This window comes from Hemitrygon akajei, chromosome 2 (assembly GCF_048418815.1).
Source record: "Hemitrygon akajei chromosome 2, sHemAka1.3, whole genome shotgun sequence".
Taxonomy (NCBI): domain Eukaryota; kingdom Metazoa; phylum Chordata; class Chondrichthyes; order Myliobatiformes; family Dasyatidae; genus Hemitrygon; species Hemitrygon akajei.
The window spans coordinates 79,120,764-79,142,640 of NC_133125.1; the positions used below are offsets into that span (position 1 = coordinate 79,120,764).

General features: G+C 41.1%; 1 protein-coding gene across 2 annotated transcripts in view; it reads left to right on the forward strand.

The window, feature by feature from the left end:
- The window catches only part of LOC140714284 (contactin-associated protein-like 5), a 1,700,882-nt gene that overhangs the window by 894,263 nt on the left and 784,742 nt on the right, over positions 1-21,877 (forward strand). For both annotated transcript variants that reach the window (XM_073025370.1, XM_073025379.1), the window contains exon 12: positions 19,887-20,006. In XM_073025370.1, the coding sequence (XP_072881471.1) occupies positions 19,887-20,006 (120 nt within the window). The remainder of the gene's footprint in view (positions 1-19,886; positions 20,007-21,877) is intronic.

Below are 21,877 nucleotides of genomic sequence, written 5' to 3' on the forward strand. Positions count from 1 at the left end.
CCGAATGGCTGCCACAACCTCTCACTCAATGTCAGCAACACCAAGGAGATGATAACCGACTTCAGGAGGAGGAAACCGGCAGTTCATGAGCGGACAACACACACAAACTGCTGGTGAAACGCAGCAGGTCAGGCAGCATCTATAGGAAGAAGCACAGTCAATGCTTCGGGCCGTGACCCTTCATCAGGACCTTTTTTTTTCACGGTTCATGATTAGACCTCATCAGAACTGGAAAGGGTCAGCAACTTTAAATTCCTCAGTGTATTCATTTTGGAGGATCTGTCCTGGGTCAGGCATATAAGTGCCATTGTGAAGAAAGCATGACTGTACTTCTGCTTAGAGGTTTGTGGTGATTCACAATTACATCTAAAACTTTAACCAACTTTTATAGATGTGTAGTGAGGAGTATACTGACTGGCTGCATCACAGCCTGGTATGGAAACGCCAATGCACTTGAGCGGCAAATCCTACAAAAAGAAGAGGATATGGTCCAGTCCATCAGGATAAAGCCCCACCTCCCCCAATGAGAACATCTACATGGAGCATTGCCACAGGAAAGCAGCATTCATAATCAAAGATCCCCACCACCCAGGACATACTCTATTCCTGCTTCTGCCATCGGGAAGAAGGTACAAGAGCCTCAGGACTCACACCACCAAGTTCAGGAACAGTTACTTCCCCTCAAACATCAGGCTCTTGAACCAAAGGGAATTATTTCACTCAATCCATCATTGAGCTGTTCCCACAACCTAGCAACTCAATTTCAAGTTTCTTTATCTCATTTTAATGATATTTATTGTTTATTTATTTATTATTATTTTCCCCCTCAGCTTAAGCTTAAGCTGATAAAACCTGAGGTACAGACATAGCCAGGCATGCTTATTTGTCAGTTGCTAGAAACTTTCGGATTATTCTCACGGTGATTAGCATTTTGATATCACAGCACTTACTGCTGTCTACTGTGCCTACTGTCTTGTTTATTATTTATTGTAAGGCCTGCACTGTCTTGTGCACTTTATGCAGTCCTGGGTAGGTCTGTAATCTAGTGTAGTTTTTTTTTGTGTTGTTTTACATAGTTCTGTGTAGTTTTTGTATTGTTTCATCTAGCACCATGGTCCTGAAAACGTTGTCTCGTTTTTACTGTGTACTGTACCAGCCATTATGGTTGAAATGACAATAAAAAGTGACGACTTGACTTGACTTGATTTTGGTTTTCTGAAAATTTACATTGATATTACTAGGCAGCGCTAATTACTTAATGCGATTGTGCAGTGCTTTTGGGGTGATACCAGTTGTAGATATAACTATCAGGACAATGTATATCCTGTTCCCGTCTTTCAATTTCATCTTTGAATTCAGCTTATTTCCGCTGTTCCACACTTGGTGATCTCTGTAAGTTATGTGTTTGGAATGGCTAGATCTATTACGTAAGTTGGTCTTGCTTGTTTATCCTGTAATATTGTATCCAGTTATTATGGATTGCCCTATCTGTAATAACGGATCGATTGTGATATATTTTGTTGTATTCTAACTCTAAAACTGGACCAAGCTTATATTTATAGTAAAATGTGATTTCATTTATGAGTTTGTATTTTAAAGCAAGATTTTGATGAATGATGTTTATCCTTTCATTGTACCTGTGTAAGTAATCAGATTATTTTAAACTAGAGGATCCTGTAATGTGTGGGGTTGTTTCTGGTTTTTCTCGGCATTTTCTACATTTATCATTTTGAAATTCTTGGTTTTTTATTCTGTATTTTTGCTTTTATTGTGTTAATCGCCTAGTCCTACATTGCCACAAGGGACCCTTCTGTTTCTGGGAAGAGTTTTCCAACTCATGAGCCTTGCATGTGACGCTTTCTTGTTGACATCTAGTCTGCTGAGATCATTGGGATGTCTTCCATGGAGGGTCATGCTCTTCCATTGCTTAACTTTTTCTTCATTAGTGATATGTCTTCATTGTTCTGCATTGTGGTCTCATTTAAGTTTAGTGGTGTGTACTTCTTATCAGAATTGGATATGCTTGTGTGGAGGGCTGATTCCTGTTTTCTTAGATGAAAGTATATCTGACTTTTATCTGACTGTTGTGTAGATTATTAATGTCTGTTTTCCTCTTCACCCTTCTATCCTAGTTAGTGCTAATATGAATGTACATAATATTTTCTGAAATTTGTCATTGCAGTTCTTAATTTTCTTTGTAACTTTGCCAGATCGGTTCTTATTGTATTTCCACAGTTGGTTGTTTTCTTTTTGTTAGTCCTGACTAAGGGTCTCAGCCGAAAAGTCGACAGTGTCCCACCAGCATTTTGTGCATGTTGTTTGTTCTTTTTGCACATTGGGTTTTGACTATACTGTTGGGGTGTGTTCAGTTATTGATTATATTTTGTTTCTTATATGTACTGTGATTGCCCACAAGAAAATAGTGTTGTATATGATGATATAGATGCAGTTTGATAATAAATTTACTTTGAACTTTGAACTTGAATCAATAACTTTCTGCATCCTTTTTCAATCCTCTGTATTGGAGCCTAAATATCAGACCATGATTCAACCAGTCAAATATCACTTTCCACTGAATATCTGTAGAATTTGCAAGAATCTTTGGTGAGATAAGAAATCTCCTCAAACTCCTAATGAAGTAGGACCATGCATTCTTCATGGTTTCATCAATGTGCTGGCCCAGGATAGATTCTCTGAGATGTTGGCACTCAGAAACTTGAAGCTGCTCAAACTTTGCACTGCTCACTCCTCAATGAGGACTCCTATGTGTCCTCCTGATACCCTGTTTTGAAAAACCACAATCAATTCCTTGGACTCACTGACACTGAGTGCAAGGCTGTTGCAGAGAAACAACTCAGCCAGCCAACCTATCTTACTCCTTATGCCCCCTCGTCACCATCTGAGATACTGCCAACAAACGTGGTGTCATCGGTGAATGATCTCCAGATCTCACATTGACTGAAGAACCGGGGCCAGTCAGGCACAGTGTCTTTAAGGCTTCTCACCATGGCGAAAAGTGAGTCAGGAGAGGGAGAATCCAAGCCAGACTGAAATGCAGGGGTATGTTATCTACTTTACCCAACATCTTGTAGGCAAATGTACTTTCACTGGAGAATAAAATTAGGATCTGAGGTCAAGACTGCTGGATCAGAGGCTGATGAAAGTCTGCTCAATTGTATGCTGTATTGAAGTGTGATTATCTCTAGCTATGCTGGATACAGACATCAGACCAGAAGGATTCATGATTCACAGAATGCACCGAACTCGGGTAAGGTAAAGGGCAGGGGGTATGTATTTTATGGTTAACTCCTGTTAGTGTTCCAACATGGTTGCTCTGTCAAACTTAAATTTCCCCGACTTGGAACAGCTAACATTCAAATATCAGCCATTCTATTTGCCTCAGGAATACTCATCTGTGATCCTGACCACAGCTTATATACCACCAGCGGCCAACTATAATTGAGCACTTGTGACACTGCACATTGTTGTCTGCAAACAAGAGATAGTTCATCCAGAAGCATTTCAAATTATAGTTCAATCAGGCCCATTTGAAGAAAATATTTCCCAATTATCTCTAGCATATAACCTGTAGCAATATACTAGACTACTGTTATACTAAGATAGGGAATGCCTACCATTCCTTGCCTGGACCACATTTTGGTGAACTGGATAACTTAGCTGTCCTTCTACCTGCTTACAGGCAGAGCCTAAAATGCAAGGCTCCAGAGATTAAGATAACTAAGAGTAGCCATGGGAGGCAGAGGGGCAATTACGGGATTTATTTGAGTCAGTGAACTGTGCTATGTTCAAGCACTCACGTTGAAATCTGAATGAACACACCTTGGTTGTAACAGACTTTATAAAGACAGCTGTAGATGAGTGTGTCCCCACTAAATTATTCAAAATTTTCACCAATCAGAAGCCCTGGATAAACCTGGATTTATCTGATTCTGGATAAATCAGAAGCATTCAAGTCTGGAAATCAAGAAAGCTACAAGGGGTGCAGATATGATCTCCAGAAAGCCATCTCATAGGTGAAGTGCAAATTCAGAACCAAACTTGAACCAATAAGGGATATTTGCCAGCTGTGGTAGAGTTTGAATGCCATCACTTCCTATAAGGTTAAATCAGGGAACATGGGAGGCAGAAGGGCTTTGCTTCCAGATGAATCAATGCCTTCTATGCTCGGTCTGACCATCAGAACATGGAGGAACCATCGCAAATCCCCTCATCTCCCAATAATCCTATGATCTCGGTCTCTGAGGCTGACATGCAAGCTGAATCTATGGAAAGCAGTCAGACTGAATAGGGCACCTGGTCACAAGTTAAAGATCTGTACTGACCAACCGATCTGTGTGTTCACTGCAATCTTCAACCTCTCGCTTTGGCATTGTGTGGTACCCACCTGTTTCAAGCAGGCTTCAAATATACTGGTACTCAAGAAGAGCGTAGTGACCTGCCGCAATGACTATCACCCAGTTGCACTTACATCCACAGTGATGAAGTATTTTGAGAGGTGACTTCAATCTGCTCCAATTTGCCTTCTGGAGCAACAGGTTCACAGCAGATGCCATCTCATTGGCTCGTCACTCAATTCTGGAACATTTGGATAGCCAAGATGCATGCTCTTTATTGATCACAGCTTAGCATTTAATGCCATCATCCGCTCAAAACTAATTAATAAGCTTCAAGTTGTTGGTCGTAATGCCTCCTTGTGCAGCTGGATTTGGATTTCCTTGCTCGGGGACCCTAGTTAGTTCAGGTTAGCAACAGCATCTCCTCCACGATCTCCATCAGCATAGGTGCACCATAGGGCTGTGTGCTTAGCTGCTTTACTTGTGCGACACCTATGACTGTGTGGCTAAGTACAGCTCCAATGCCATATTCAAGTTTGCTGATGACACAACCGTTGTAGGCTAATTCAATGGTGGTGATACAGGCACGTGATTGAAAACCTGGCTGAGTGATGTCATTACAACAATGTCAACAAGACCAAGGAACTGATCATAGACTTCAGTAGAGGGAAACCAGAGGTCCTCATTGGAGGATCAGAAGTGGAGAGAGTTAGCAACTTTAAATTCGTGGGTGTTACTATTTCAGGTGACCTGTTCTGGAACCAGCATTTAAGTGCAATTATGAAAAAAGCATGGCAGTACCTCTGCTTCCTCAGGAACTTGCGGAGATTTAGCATGACATCTAAACCTTTGACGAACTTCTACAGAGGTGTATCAGAGAGTGTATTGACTGGCTACATCACAGTCTGGTATGGAAACACCAATGCTTTGAATGGAAAATCCCACAAACAGTGATGGATTCATACAGTACATGAAACACTGACATAGGAAAGCAACATCCATCATCAAAGATGCCCACCATTCAGGTCATGCTCTGTTCTTGCTGTGCCATCAGGTAGAAGGTAGAAAAGCCTTAGGACTCTCACCACCAGGTTCAGGAACTGTCATTTTTTTTTGCCCACCTCTATAAGATCACCCTCATTCTCTGATGCTCCATTGAATAAAATCCCATGCTATTAAAGATCTTTGTATAACTCAGTCCCTCAAGTCCCAGCAACATGTTTGTAAATTTTGTCTGCACTCTGTCCAGCTTAATGACTGTATTCCTTCTTCAAAAAATTCATTCCAATTTGTGAGACGTGATCTCCCTTAATCGATCCATCTTTTCAAATTCATGTATATCTTACCCTTCAGAATACCCTTTGTTACTTACCTACCATAGATGTCAGACTTGCTGGTCTAGTTCCCAGATTTTTTACAGCCCCCCCCCCCATAGATAAGGGTGCAAGATTAGCTACCCTCCAGTCTACCAGCACTTCATCCATCACTGACAATGATGCATGTATCTCAACTAGGGCTTCCAAAATTTCTTCTCTAGTTTCCCAAGCCCTTAAGATTTACTTCCCTTCCTTCATACGTTTTAACACATCCAATCCCTCGGCTGTTTTTTTCCTTTTTCTCTTAATATGCTTATAAAATCTCTTTGGATTCTCCTTAGTCTGCTCCTCTAAATTCACCTCATGTCCCCTTTTATGGGGTCTCTTCCATTTGTTTCCCGAACCCGATTATTTAAGCTTAATCCGTTAGAATTGGCTTGCTTCGTCAGTCCTGCTGATGTGGGGAAGTTGTTTCTCCTAATTGTGGGGGTCACAGCGTCTATGTAAGTCATTTAAGACTGGCAGTGAGTATAGAAATCGAAGAATAGTACCAATGAATGACAGTGTAGACCAGGCAGATCTGGAAGAGTGGTTGCCCAGCATCGCAGCAAGAATGGACAGTGAAGAGGCAACAAACCTAGGAATGTGTAACAGTAATCGTCTACTCTACAGAGTGAAATAAAGAGAGCAGGGCGACAGGAAGTAGATTGGACAAAGTGAAGAGATGCAACGTGACAAGCCCAGAGGGGATGGGGGAGCACGAACATGCTGTGAAAGCTAAGCAAAACCAGAAGGAAATACAGGATAGGGGACGGCAGGGGCCGACCCAAAAGGGATACGTCGATGTGCCGTGATAGCCATTTTAAAAGGGATGCAACAGGTATGTAAAAGATGCCCAATCATGGTGCTCAGGCAGATCTGAAAGGGTAATGGTGGGGAAGGCTTGGACACTATATGCCACTGTACTGCTTGCCTCTTCTCCCTCTTTCCCTTCTTCACCATGAACCCATGCTCAGCGCCAGTAATCTGGTCTCTGTGGCATTCCCCTGGGAGTCCAACCCCCACAACAGTATCCAAAGTGGTATACTTATTATTGAGGGAAATGGCAATAGGTGTGCTCTGTGCTAACTGCCTATTCACATTTCCATTTCTCCTGACAGTCATTGGATACTCGCCTCCTACAACTTCGGGGTGCCTACTTCCCTGTAACTCTGATCGACTGTCCCCTCACTCTCCTGTACAAGCTGAAGGTCACCCAGCTGCTGCTCCAGATCCCTAACGTGGCCTTAAAGGATCCACAGCTGGATACACTTCACGTGTAGTTCCCTGGGAAATGTTTTCTCACTGAATGTTTTGTGGATTCACCATCAAGGAGAGAAATGACTCTATGTTATATTTAAGGAGGATAAGGTTAAAGTAGCCGGCTGGTGGCACAGTGACATCCGCACCAGACTCCAGAGCGAAGGTTCCTGAGTTTGAATCCAGTCGGGCTGCTCCCGGGCACGTTTTCCATCCGTGACGGGTTGAGTGTTGAGCTCGCAATTTGGCCTCGTAAAAAAAAAATCAACTGCGCTGTGAGAAGGACATGGGGGACCACTCACAGAATCTTTCCTCCAAGACAACCACTTGAAAAAAAGTGGTCACCAAGACTCTGGTAGAGTACGGCACACACAAAAAAAAGGTTAAACTATAGGACAGAGCAACATTGTTAAAGAGGAAGTCTTAAATAAGTTAGCATCTTTGAGAATGGCTAAATTACCATTCATTTTAAAAGTAAAAAAAGATCATTATTTTTCAATCTTCCCTGGTGAGGAGGAAGAAATAAACCAAGTAATTACAGGTCTGGTAGTTTAATTAAGTGTAATTATAAGGAACGGTACAAGCCTTCATTTTGAAAGGCAATGATTAAACCGTTCCAGACGGAACAAATTAGTTAGGGGAAGGTCAAGTCTGTGCAACAATTTTGAGGTTGATGAGGGCAGTACATGTAATGTAGTCTCCATGGATTTCAGCAAAATCTCGCATGGCAGGTTGGTTTAAAAAGATAAAAGATCATTGGATCTAATGAAATGTGAGGAACTGGGTTTAAAATTGGCTTAATGGTGAGAAGAATGAGGGGAGATCTCGTAGAGGGGTACAAAATGATGAGGGGTACAGATAGGGTGAAAACATGCAGGCTTTTATCTCGTCAGGCTGGGGAGACTAGGACTAGAGCTCAGAGTTTAGGGTAAATATTTAAGGGGAATCTGAGGGGAAACAGAGTATGGAACGAGCTGCTAGCGGAAGTGGTAGATGTGGGTTCAATGTTAACGTTTAAGATAGGTTTATGGATGGCAGGATTTTGGAGGGTTATGGTCTGAGTGAAGTTACATGAAACTAGGCAGAAGATCAGGTCAGAATCAGAATCACGTTTAAAATCATAGACATATTTTGTGAAATGTGTTGTTCTGAGGCAGCAGTTCAATGCAATACATAATAATAGTGCCCATGGATTCATTGTCCATTCAGAAATCTGATGGTGGAGGGGATAAGCTGTTCCCCAAACAATGACTGTATGTTTCCAGGCTACATCACCTCTTCCTTGATGGTAGCAATGAAAGGAGGGCATGGCCTGGGTGAGGGTGGTCCTTAATGATAGATGGTGCCTTTTTGAGAAGTCGCCTTTTGAAGGTGCCCTTGATCCCTTGATGCTGTTTACCATCATGTCGACATGGACTTGACAGGCCATAGGGAGAGTTTCTTTAGTGTCTCTAGTACTTTATGACTCTAAGTAAAGTGTAATGGTCAATAGAGGATTTTATGAATGGAAGAATGTTACTAACAGGGTTCTTTGTAATATATTAATAACTTGGAATTAAATGCAGCAGCTTGAGAATAAAGCAAGAAATGATCTGGTGGTTAAAAGTGGTGGGGGTGGGGGTGTCTTTACACTGTGGGATGATGTCAATGATTTGGGCAAAAATTACTAAATGGATATTAATCCAGAAAAGCATTTGAGAAGATGCACTAGGGATTTAGGGTCAGCAATCAACTTTATTTGTCAAATACATTTACTGTATGTGCATTAGGAATTTGCTGTGGTCTGTTGGTCAGGGTGCAACTTGAACAAAATAAAATATACAGCAATTATATTGAGAAGAAGTTTGCTGAATGCCTATGAGATGGCTTTTTAGAACAATTTGTTGTCGATCCTACAAAAGGTATCAGCTATACTGTATTGATGTTATGTAATGAACCGAAGGTCATAAGGGAGCTTAAGTTAAAAGAACCTTTAGGAATCAGTGGTCACAATATGATTGAGTTCAACTTAACATGTGATAGGGAGAAAGTAAAGTCTAACATAGCAGTATTTCAGTGGAGTAAAGGACATTACATTAGCATCAGAGAGGAGTTGGACAAAGTAAATTGGAAAAGGAGATGCTGGCAGGGATGACAGCCCAGTAGCAATGGTGTGAGTTTCTGGGAAAGATGAGGAAAGTGCAAGGTAGATGTATTCCAAAAATGAAGAAAAACACATTGGCAAAATAGTACAACCATTGCTGACAATGGAAGTCAAAACTACAAACCAAAAAAATAATGGGAAGGCAGAGGACTGGGAAGCTTTTAAATCCCTATAGAAAACAACTAAAAAAAAATCACTAGAAGGGAAAAGGTGAAACATGAAAGCAAGCTAGAAAACAATATCAAAGTGGATAGTAAAAGCTTTCTCAGGTATGTAAAAAATAAAAGGGAAATGAGAATGGACATAGGACCACTAGAAAATGAGGCCAGACAAATAATAATGGAGATAAGGAGATGGCAGATGAATTGAAAATTTTACATCAGTTTTCACTGTGGAAGACACTGGCAGTGTGCCAGATGTTGAAGGATGTGAGGGAAGAGAAGTGAGTGTAGTTACTATTACAAGGGATAAAGTGCTCAAAAAGCTGAAAGACTTAAGTCATCTGGACCAGATAAGCTGCACCCTAGGGTTCTGAAAGAGGTAGTGGCAGAGCTTCTGGAGATATTAGTAATGATATTTCAAAAATTATTGGACTCTTGCATGCTGCCAGAGGACTGGAAAATTGCAAATGTCACTCCAGTCTTTAAGAAAGGAGGAAGGCAACAGAAAGGAAATTATAGACAGACAGACAGACAGACATACTTTATTGATCATGAGGGGAATTGGGTTTCATTACAGCTGCACCAACCAAGAATAGTGAAGAAATATAGCAATATAAAACCATAAATAATTTAAAAAAATTAAGTTAATCATGCCAAGTGGAAATAAGTCCAGGACCAGCCTATTGGCTCAGGGTATCTCAGGAGTTGTAAAGTTTGATGGTCATAGGTAGGAATGACTTCCTATGCCGCTCAGTGTTGCATCTCGGTGGAATGAGTCTTTGGCTGAATGTACTCCTGTGCCTAACCAGTACATTATGGAGTGGATGGGAGTCATTTTCCAAAATGGCATGCAACTTAGACAGCATCCTTAGACTGGTTAGCCTGACCTCAGTGGTTGGGAAGATGTTAGAGTCAATTGTTAAGGATAAGATTATGGGGTACTTGGAAATACAGGGCAAGGTAGGACAAAGTTAGCATGGTTTCCTTAAGGAAAATTCTTGCCTGACGAACATGTTGGAATTCTTTGAGGAGATTACACATAGATAAAGGGGATGCAGTAGATGTTGTACATTTGGACTTTCAGAAGGCCTTTGAAAAGGTGCCACACATTATGCTGCCACCAGGTTAAGAGCCCATGGTATTATAGAAAAGTTACTGACGTGGTTAGAGCATTGGCTAATTGGTAGGAGATGACATTTGTGAATAAAAGGATCCTTTTCTGGTTGGCTGCCAGAGACTAGTGGTGTTCTGCAGGGGTTGGTGTTGGGCCTGCTTCTTCTTAAGCTGTATATCTATGATTTAGATTAGTGGTCACCAACAAGTCGATTGCGATCGACCGGTCGATCTTTGACACTTTCCCAGTAGATCCCGAAAAAAATGAGTAATAAATACACACATTCATTATGCCTGATAAACCTTTTGATGCAAATATGTAGTAACTTCTACTTTGAAAAAGGACCATTCGATAACTTCATGCCCAAAAGGAACAACTTTATCTAGGACAGTAAAACGATACTATATTAACTTTTGTGTGGATGCAGTTGTCCCTGTTAGAACTGTTCGCTGCTATCCCAATAATAAGCCCTGGATCACTAGTCACATCAAAGGCCTCCTAAACCAGAAGAAGAGGGCCTTTAAGGATGGTGATCGGTTGGAGCTTAAAAGAGTTCAGAAGGAACTCAGAGTACAGATAAGGGGGGCAAAGGAGCAGTATAGGAGGAAGCTAGAACAAAAGCTGCAGAAAAAAAGCATGAAGGAGGTGTGGGATGGGATGAAGATCATCACCGGATGCGGTGCAAAGCGGAGGGCGAACATAACTGGAGATGTGGAGAAAGCGAACCAGCTGAACAACTTCTTCAACAGGTTCGACAGCTCAATCTCATCCTCACCGCAGAAATCCACACCAGGCTTACTTCCCTCACAGGAAAATAGCCACTCACAGGAGACCTTGCCCACGCCCAGGATTACGGCTGCACAGGTGGAAGGTCAACTGAGGAAGATCTGTACCAGCAAGGTGGCTGGACCGGATGGAGTTTCCCCACGATTACTGAGGGCCTGTGCGACTGAGCTGGGAGAACCACTACAGCGCATCTTCAACATGAGCCTGGAGCAGAGAAGAGTACCCAGACAGTGGAAAACATCCTGTATTGTCCCGGTACCGAAGAAACCACAACCAAAGGAGTTGAATGACTTCAGACCTGTTGCCTTGACGTCGCACTTGATGAAGACCATGGAGCGGGTGATAATACAGAATCTGAGGCCACAAACCAGGCACGCCCAGGATCATCTTCATTTTGCGTATAAGGAGAAGGTGGGAGTGGAGGATGCTATCACGTATTTGCTGCACAAATCACTCTCTCACCTAGAGGGGGTCAGTTGTGCTGTGAGGATTACATTCCTTGACTTCTCTAGTGCCTTTAACACCATCCAGCCCAAGATCTTAAGGCACAAACTAACGGAGATGGGAGTAGACTCTCACATGGTGGATTGGATAGTGGACTACTTGACAGATAGACCTCAGTATGTGCGGTTGGGAGACTATAGGTCTGACACGGTGGTCAGCAGCACAGGGGCGCCGCAGGGAACCGTACTCTCTCCGGTCCTATTCACCCTGTACACATCAGACTTCCAATATAACTCAGAGTCCTGCCATGTGCAGAAGTTCGCTGATGACACGGCCATAGTGGGGTGTGTCAGGAATGGACAGGAGGAGGAGTATAGGAAACTGATACAGGACTTTGTGATATGGTGCAACTCAAACTACCTGCGTCTCAATATCACCAAGACCAAGGAGATGGTGGTGGACTTTAGGAGATCTAGGCCTCATATGGAGCCAGTGATCATTAATGGAGAATGTGTGGAGCAGGTTAAGACCTACAAGTATCTGGGAGTACAGTTAGACGAGAAGCTAGACTGGACTGCCAACACAGATGCCTTGTGCAGGAAGGCACAGAGTCGAATGTACTTCCTAAGAAGGTTGGCGTCATTCAATGTCTGTAGTGAGATGCTGAAGATGTTCTATAGGTCAGTTGTGGAGAGCGCCCTCTTCTTTGTGGTGGCGTGTTGGGGAGGAAGCATTAAGAAGAGGGACGCCTCACATCTTAATAAGCTGGTAAGGAAGGCGGGCTCTGTCATGGGCAAAGTACTGGAGAGTTTAACATCGGTAGCTGAGCGAAGGGCGCTGAGTAGGCTACGGTCAATTATGGACAACTCTGAACATCCTCTATATAGCACCATCCTGAGACAGAGAAGCAGTTTCAGCGACAGGTTACTATTGATGCAATGCTCCTCAGACAGGATGAAGAGGTCAATACTCCCCAATGCCATTAGGCTTTACAATTCTACCGCCAGGACTTAAGGACTTTTTAAAGCTATTATTAATGCTTTTTGAGATAGTGATTTAGATGCATATCACATTTTTTTTACTGAGTTAAGTATTGTATGTAATTAGTTTTGCTACAACAAGTGTATGGGACATTGGAAAAAAGTTGAATTTCCCCATGGGGATGAATAAAGTATCTATCTATCTATCTATCTATCTATCTACTCGCATACAGAGGCTTTCACAAATGCGCACTGGGCAGAAAAGACTGGAAGGAAAACCCTGCAACCCTGGAAGAAATCTCTCTTTACAAACAGCTTTACCATGATTCTAATTGGTATTAACTTATCTTTATAATGCTCACATTACAACACTTCTCCCCTTTTAAATTCCAACATTCCCCAAATGTAAAGAAATGTCTCAGTAACAGTTTACCAATACCAGGAAAGTAGAGGAGCTGAAATCGGGGTTGAAGGCTCAGAGGACGTGGATCAACAAGTGTTAAAGGACTTGTCACTCTGTGAATATTTTTCACGACAGTTTGATGAATCCCTGGATGTAATGCAAACAGCTCAGTTTGTCGTATTTGTCAGAATGGCTTTCCAGGATTTTACAACAAAGGAGGACTTCCTCACTCTTTTGCACTTAAAGGAGAGAATAAGAGGTGAGGATATTCACAATGAGTTTAAAAAAATGTCCGTGAAAATGACATCCCCATTCATAAACTGGTGGCAATTACTACTGATGGGGCCCCAGCAATGCACGGTGTGCACGTTGGTTTTATAACACTGTGCTGTAATGACCCTGATTTTCTTGACTTCCTGGATTATCACTGTGTGATTCATCAGCTGGCCTTGGCTGGGAAGGACATGGACTTCTCTCATGTAATGACACTGGTGGTCAAAATGATAAACTTAATTTGAGCAAAAGTGTTTCAGCACTGCTTATTCAAGTCATTATTGGATGAGCTCGATGCCGCTGTAGCCTGTTTGATGTGCTAGTTACAGTGTTTTCTTGGTTGAATTAATTTGAAAGTTTGACAAAAGCATTTTATGTAATTCAAATACAATCAGCCCAAATAAAAGGTCTTAAGTTGGAAGTACAATCTGAGCTGTTTTTTCTCTAAATGATTTAGTCGGTCGATCTTGCCTTTCAGTAAGGCCAAGGTAGGGGATCTTGGGCTTAAAAAGGTTGGTGACCACTAATTTAAATGATGGAATAGATGGCTTTGTTGTCAAGGTTGCAGACAATACAAAGATTGATGGAGGGGCAGGTAGTGTTAAGGAAACAGATAAGCTGCAGAAGGACTTAGACAGATTAGGAGAATGGGCAAGAGAGTGGCAAATGAAATACAATATTAGAAAAGGCATGGTCATGTACTCTGGTAGTAGAAATGTGTGCAGTCTATTTTCTAAATGGGGATAAGGTCCAAAAATCTGAGATACAGGGACTTGGGAGTCCTTATGCAGAACACCTTAAAGGTTAACTGCGGTTCAGTCAGTGGTGAGGAAGGCAAATGCAATGTTAGCATTCATTTCTAGAGATCTAGAATACAAGAGCAGGGATGTGATACTAAGGCTTTATAAGGTACTAGTGAGGCCTCACCTTGAGTATTGTGAACAGCTATGGGCTCCTCATCTAAGAAAAGATATGCTGGCATAAAAGAGGATTCAGAGGAGGTTCACATGGATTTTTCCAGGAATGAAAAGGTTATTATACAAGGAACGTTTGATGGCTCTGGGTCTGTGCTCACTGGAATTTAGATAGATGATGGGGGATCTTATTGAAACCTTCCAAATGTTGAAAAGGCTAGACAGAGTATATGTGCAAAGGATGTTTCCCATGGTTGGGAAGTCTAGAACAAGAGGGCAGAGCCTCAGGAGATAGGGTTGTCCATTTAAAACAGAGATGTGGGGAAATTTCTTTAGTCAGAGTATGCTAAATTTGTGGAATTTTTTTACCACAGGCAGCTGTGGAGGCCAGGTTGTTGGGTGTATTTAAGGCAGAGCTTGATCGGTTCTTGATTGGACATGGCATCGAGGGTTATGGGGAGAAGGTCAAGAAATGGAGTTGAGGAGAGGAAAAAGAGGATTAGCCTTGATTGAATAGTAGAGCAGACTCAATAGGCCAAATAGCCTAATTCTGCTGCTATGTTTTATAGTCCTATGGTCTCTAAAGAATAAAGATTTATATAAAATGAGAATTACAGTATATAAATATGAAAGCTAGTAAAGAGAGCTTAAGGGGTTAAAAGACAAGGGAATATATAATAGGAACACAGTAATTGAGTTGGAGACCAGAGGGACATTACAGAGTATGTGCACAGTGCTAGTTAGGTCATAAACTGGAGCTGTTCTGTTAATAACAGAGGGGGCTGAGGTGAGACATCATTGAGGCTTATTATATTATGAAGGGTATGGCGAGAGTAACTAGGAAGAAGCTATTAACAGTGGAGTCTAAAACTAAGGGGATTGCTTTAAAATTATTGTAGAAAGTGTGACCAAAATGCAGAAAATAGTTTTTCCCTCAGAAGGTGTTAGTGATCTAGAACTCACTGTCTAGAAGTATGGTAGAGGCAAAAATCCTCATTGTAATCAACAGATATCTGGATATGTACATGAAGACCAATGCCCACATGGCTACAGATCACATGCTAGAAAAGGATATTAAGCTGACTTGTAAGTTTCCTACCATTTTCAACTGAAAGATTTAATTGTCACAGCAGCATGTTCCCTATGAATCTCCATTCTTTATCTATTTGTGCAAGTGCAACATCCGTCTTTAAGGCTCAATGATAAATTCTTGGGAGCAGTGAACAGACATGAACTATAAAACACTAATTCAGCCACATCTGGAGTACTGTGTCCAATTTTTAGCACCGAATTTGAAAAAGTATGTGACATTCACAAGAGTGCTGACTATATTTCCCATATTGGTCTCAGGAACACCAGAATCACTCTTTGGCAAAAATGCATATTTGTAAATAAATCATATTTTTGAACATTTCTTTTGGAGTGTGAGAAGTTGTAACCTTCCCATTCTTGGAGAGCAGAAGGTTGAGAGAGATTTTACTGAACGTTGGTATTCATGGGGAGCTGAACAAAATAAGTGAATAAGGATTATTTCCATATTTGGAAGTATTCACATACAGGTACACAGATTTAAAGAGATTAGCTAAACTATTTACTTATTTTTAATTTAGAGATACTTCAGGGAATGGGTCCTTCTGGCCCAGCAAGCCGTGCCACCCAGCAACCCATCAAATTACCCCAAGTGTAATCATGGGACAATTTACAATGGCCAACTAACCCACTAATAGGTGCATCTTTAAAATGTAGGAGGAAACCGGAGCACCCGGAAGAAAACCCATGCACACAAGGGAAGGATCATACAAAGGCTGGAACTGAGTGTCGAACTCTAATGCCCTGAGCAGTAACAGAGTCACACTAATTGCTATGCTACAATGTGCTCCACAAGGACAAGATTGACCTATGGCAAGATTGATCTTCCTATCACCTACGAGCCTCCATCACCAAACTCTTCCTCTTCATACTGCTATTATTGACAGTCTGTACCTTCCTGCTCGGTTTTGATGCAGGGCCTTGACTCAAAATGTTGACTTACACCTTGGCCTGCTGAGTTCTTCCAGAATATTGTTTTGCTTTTGTCCCTGAGAATGGCTGTTGGAAGCTAATTTAACTACGAAATTTAAAAACGAATTATATTAGTGTGCAAAAGGAAAAAAAAAAGAATATATATATATAAAATTGCCGAACTCCAGCCATAGTGGCGTGTCATGAAAGTAACTGCATTGCTCATACTAACATACAGCCGGAGTTCAATGGTATAATTGCTTGCTTCTATAATGGAACAACATTACAACTCTGAAGCAGTTTAGAACTGAGAAGGCCTATCAGTGTTTCTGCAAGGGTAATCGGACCCTGATGGCAGTTATACACAGGCCTCCCAACAGTAACTGGGTTGTGGACCAGTTTACAACAAAAAATAGAAAAAGGTATGTCAAAAGGACAATGTTATGATAGTCATGGAGAGAGAGATTTCAACATGCAGGTCGATTGGGAAAATCAGGTTGGAAATGTATCCCAAGAGATTGAGTTTGTTGAATGCCAACCAGATGGCTTTTTAGAGCAGCTTGCCATTGAGCCTACCAGGGGATCACCTAAACTGGATAGGGTGTTACGAAATCAACCAGAAGTGATAAGGGAGCTTAAGGTAGAAGAACTCTTAGGAGGCAGTGATCACAATATGACTAAGTTCATCTTTAAATTTGATAGGGAGAAAGGAAAGTCTGACATAGCAATATTTCAGTGGAGTAAAGGAAATCACATTGGTATGAGAGAGGAGCTGGCCAAAGTAAATTGGAAGGAGATAATGGCAGGGATGATAACAATGGCGTGAGTTTTAGGAAAAATGAGGAACGTGCAGGATAGATATATTCTAAAAAAATACTCAAATGGCTAAATAGTACAACTGTGGCTGACAAGGGTAGACAAAGTTAATGTAAAAGCAAATCAGAGGGCATAAAACAAAACAAAAATTAGTGGGAAGACAGAGTATTGGGAAGCTTTTAAAACCCTACAGAGAGCAAATAAAAGAATCATTAGGAGGGAAAAGATTAAATATCATAGCAAACAATATCAAAGGGGATAGTAAAAGCTTTCTCAGCTATGTAAAAAGTAAAAGGGAGATGAGAATGGATATAGGACCACTAGAAAATGAGGCCAGACAAATAATAACGGGGATAAGGAGATGGCAGATAAGTTGAGAATTTTATATCAGTCTTCACTGTGGAAGACACTAGCAGTGTGCCAGATGTTGAAATATGTGAGGGAAGAGAAATGTGTGCAGTTACTATTACAAGGGATAAAGTGCTCAAAAAGCTGAAAGACTTAAGTCATCTCGACCAGATAAGCTGCACCCTAGGGTTCTGAAAGAGGTAGTGGTAGAGCTTCCAGAGACATTAGTAATGATATTTCAAAGATTATTGGACTCTTGCATGGTGCCAGGGGAATGGAAAATTGCAAATGCCACTCCAGTCTTTAAGAAAGGAGGAAGGCAGCAGAAAGGAAATTATAGACAAGTTTGTCTGACCTCAGTGGTTAGGAAGATGTCAATTGTTAATTGTTATGGATAAGGTTATGGGGTACTTGGAGATACGGGGCAAGGTAGGACAAAGTCAGCATGGTTTCCTTAAGAGAAATGCTTGCCTGATGAACATGTTGGAATTCTTCGAGGAGATTACATGTAAGATAGATAAAGGGGATGCAGTAGATGTTGTACATTTGGACTTTCAGAAGGCCTTTGACAAGGGTGCCACACATAAGGCTGCCTACCAAATTAAGAGCCCATGGCATTACTGGAAAGTTACTGGAATGGTTAGTGCATTGGCTGATTGGCAAGAGATAGCAAGTTGGAATAAAAAGTTCCTTGTTGGTTGGCTGCCAGTGACTAGTGGTGTTTCATAGGGGTTGTTCTTGGGACCACTTCTTTTTATGCTGTATAACTATGATTTAGAGGAATATGGAATAGATGGCTTTGTTGTCAAGTTTGCAGATGATATGAGGATTGGTGGAGGGGCAGGTAGTGTTGAGTAAACAGGAAGGTTGCAGAAGGACTTCAACAGATTGGGAGAACGGGCAAGAGAGTGACAAAGAAATACAATATTGGAAAAAGCATGGTCATGCACTTTGGTAGTATAAATAAGTGTGCAGACTATTTTCTAAATGGAGATAAGTTCCAAAAATCTGAAATGCAAAGAGACTTGGGAGTTCTTGTGCAGAACACCCTAAAGGTTAAATTGCAGATTGAGTCAGTGGTGAGGAAGGCAAATGCAATGTTAACATTCATTTCTAGAGGTCTAGAATACAAGAGCAGGGATGTGATGCTGAGTCTTTATAAGGCACTGGTGAGGCCTCACCTTGAGTATTGTGAACTGTTTTGGGCTCCTCATCTAGGAAAAGATGTGCTGGCATTGGAGAAGGTTCAGAGAAGATTCATGGGGATATTTCTGGGAACGAAAGGATTATCATATGAGCCATCATATGATGGCTGTGGGTCTGTACTAACTGGAGTTTAGAAGAATCTCATTGAAACCTTTCGAATGTTGAAAGACTTAGACAGAGTAGATGTGGAAAGGATGCTGCCCATGGTGGGGGTGTCTAGGACAAGAGGGCACAGCCTCAGGAAAGAGGGGTGTCCATTTAAAACAGAGATATAGAGAAATTTATTTTGCCAGAGAATCAGTCATGATGAATGACAGAATGACAGACTCGATGGGCCAAATGGCCTAATATCAGCTATGACTTATGGTCTCCTACTGAGCTGGCTCCTTTCTTGAGCAATCAAAGCTAATATAATAAAATAAACCAAATGTACTATTTATGCTAAATGCTGTGTATGCTGTTTTGTTTGGCAATATTCATGCATGGTTGAATGATAAACTTGATCTTGAACTTGAAGTAGAATTCATGGCCCTCAAATCTCTTTGTCACTTGTAGAATATTGACATAGAGCATAGAAAATTACAGCACAGGAACAAGCCCTTCAGCTTACACTACTGTGCCAAGCCAATTAAATTAGTAATCAAAAGGCCAACAAAACTAATCCCTTCTGTCCACACAATGCCCATATTGTTCCATTTTCATCACATTCATGTGCCTATCTAAACGTCTTAAAAGTCCTTAAAGCATTTGTGTCTACAAACACCCCAGACACCCACCACTATGTGTAAAAGAAACCTGCCCATCACATCTCCTTCAAAATTATTCCCCTCTCACCTTAAATGCATGGCCTTCACTTGCTTTCAGGAAATAAGGGTTTCTGCTTCAATGTGCTAACACATTCCATCTTCCAAAAACTCTTTGCAGAAAGCTTCTCCATACTCAGCTCATCTTAAATCCTCACCATTGACTTTTAAACCAGATTTTATCAATAGTCTTAATCAATAAAGCATCAGCTTTAGAGTTCTGAGTTTTCTTCAAAAATGTAATCTATTTAGTAATACGTATTTTTGATCTGGATTGATTGTAAACATGTAGTTCTTACTGAATTGCAGAATAATTTCCTTTATAAATAATTTATATGTTTAAATCACACCGTCCTAAAGAAGGGTCTTGGCCCGACCCTTTTCAACTCTTTTTTTACTCTTTTCAACAGATGCTGCCTAGCCTGCTGAGTTCCTCCAGCACTTTGTGTGTGTTGTTTTGGATCTCCAGCATCTGCAGATTCTCTCCTGTTGAAGATTCTTATTATTTTGTTCTCTCACTGCAGCGGTGCATGAGCAATCATGTGAAGCTTACAAACACAAAGGGAACACATCAGGTTTCTTCTCCATTGATCCCGATGGCAGTGGGGCAGTGGGACCTCTCCTTGTGTACTGTAACATGACAGGTGAGCTGCTTTGCATTGGACTTACTCTGAAGAGACTATATACCAGTTCCTTTAGGAAATCAAGGAAAAAGCATGGGATATTCAGTAATTCCTTCTACTCTGTGAACAGATTTATCTTTTGGTAATTAAACTAAACATATAGCACATAAAAATAAAGTTCACCCATTCATTTGTCTGAATAATCCATGAGACAATGAAGGGGAGATTCTTCAGCAAATCAATGCTATAATTTCAAACCAGTATTTTCTTTCTAGTAGTGAACTATGTTGCTAACATATAGTTCAGTAGGTCTTGGTAGCAAGACACCAAAACCTACAACTCTTAATGAATGTTCAGTCCACACACACCCCTGATTGATGCGCTGTGTATTTCCACAGCTTCTGATTGCACTTTCATATTTAAGCTTTTTGAAAAAAATCAACTTCATAAAAAGTATTTGTTCAGTTAAAAAACAACCATTTAACTTCAAAGTTGTTATTCAGTTCACAAAAGAATATATATTGTTTTTCCATAGATGCCTTTAACTATTAATATTGTTATCTGACATTCTAAATTTGCTCTTCCTTCTATATAATCCAGTTGTAATAACCCTATGCTTCCACCAGTGACAACAATCTGAAAGGTTGCTACCATGCTGATGGCTAGTAAGTTTCCACTGAGTACAACATTCAGAAAATAGATTAATGTAAGACATAGAAATCGGCTATTTGTGTCTTAGAGCTGGGGTTGGATGTTTAAGATTTCAAGACTAGACATAATCTGGGATGCCACTCCAATAATGAGAGTCCTATAATTCCAGATTTACACTCTTATGGACGGAATGTTAAGCCAGTATCCGTCTGTTTATTGGTTGGTTGTTTGGCATCTGTCTGTCTTGAAGGACAATGGGTGATGATGATCATCATCACAAGCCTGGGCCAAGGTACGGAGATCCTGAGATGCCCAGTCGTCAAGATCCCTCTCTCGGCCTCACTAGTGTAGAACAAAGGAAAGCTTATGAAGTCTTATGTTTGGTACCAGCTTGGCAGCAGCAGCTGCTGGAAGGACGTTCCATGACATCCAGCCGAATTAGGGGCTCCTCTCTGGATTTGCTGTCTGAGTTTACTCCCATAGCCTTCATCTCTCCTGAGGCTGGGGATGTGGTTCACAAGCACCAAGGCCTGACCACACACCCAAGAGCCTGCGTGCTACATTTGCAGGGGCCAGACCTTCTCCCCATCCTCTGTAGTTCAGTCAGAGTGCGAAAGGAAGTTTAATTTCCATGAGTCACCAGCAAGGAGGCTTGCTACTGGAGAGGCTATGTACTGGCAGAGAGAGACTTAGGCATTCAGCGCTCCTTTTCGCAAGACTGCTACCCAGCGGTGGAAGCTGAAAGTGAGAATGACAAGCACTACCCACTACACTACTACACTAAATGCATCACAACAACCATTTTGACATTTTATTAACTGGATGTAAAAGATCTCATGCCACTATTCTGGAGAAAAATAAAGGAGTAAACACCAATATCGTGATTAATATTAAGTTCAAGTTCATTGCGGATGCTAATATGGTATCCATCATTAGGGACCCCCATCACCCAGGTCATGACTTGTTCTCATTGCTACCAACAGGAAAGAGGTACAAAACAATGAAGGCACACACTGAACAGTTCAGGAACAGTTTCTTCACCTCTGCCATCCAATTTCTGAATGGACATTGAATCCAAGAACACTACCTCATTACACTTTTATTTCTATTTTTGCACAACTTATTTAATTTAACTAGTTAATGCATACATATCTACCTACTGAAATTCACGTTTTTCTCTATTATTATCAAATGCATTGTACTGCTGCCACGAAGACAATAAGTTTCACAACATATTCTGG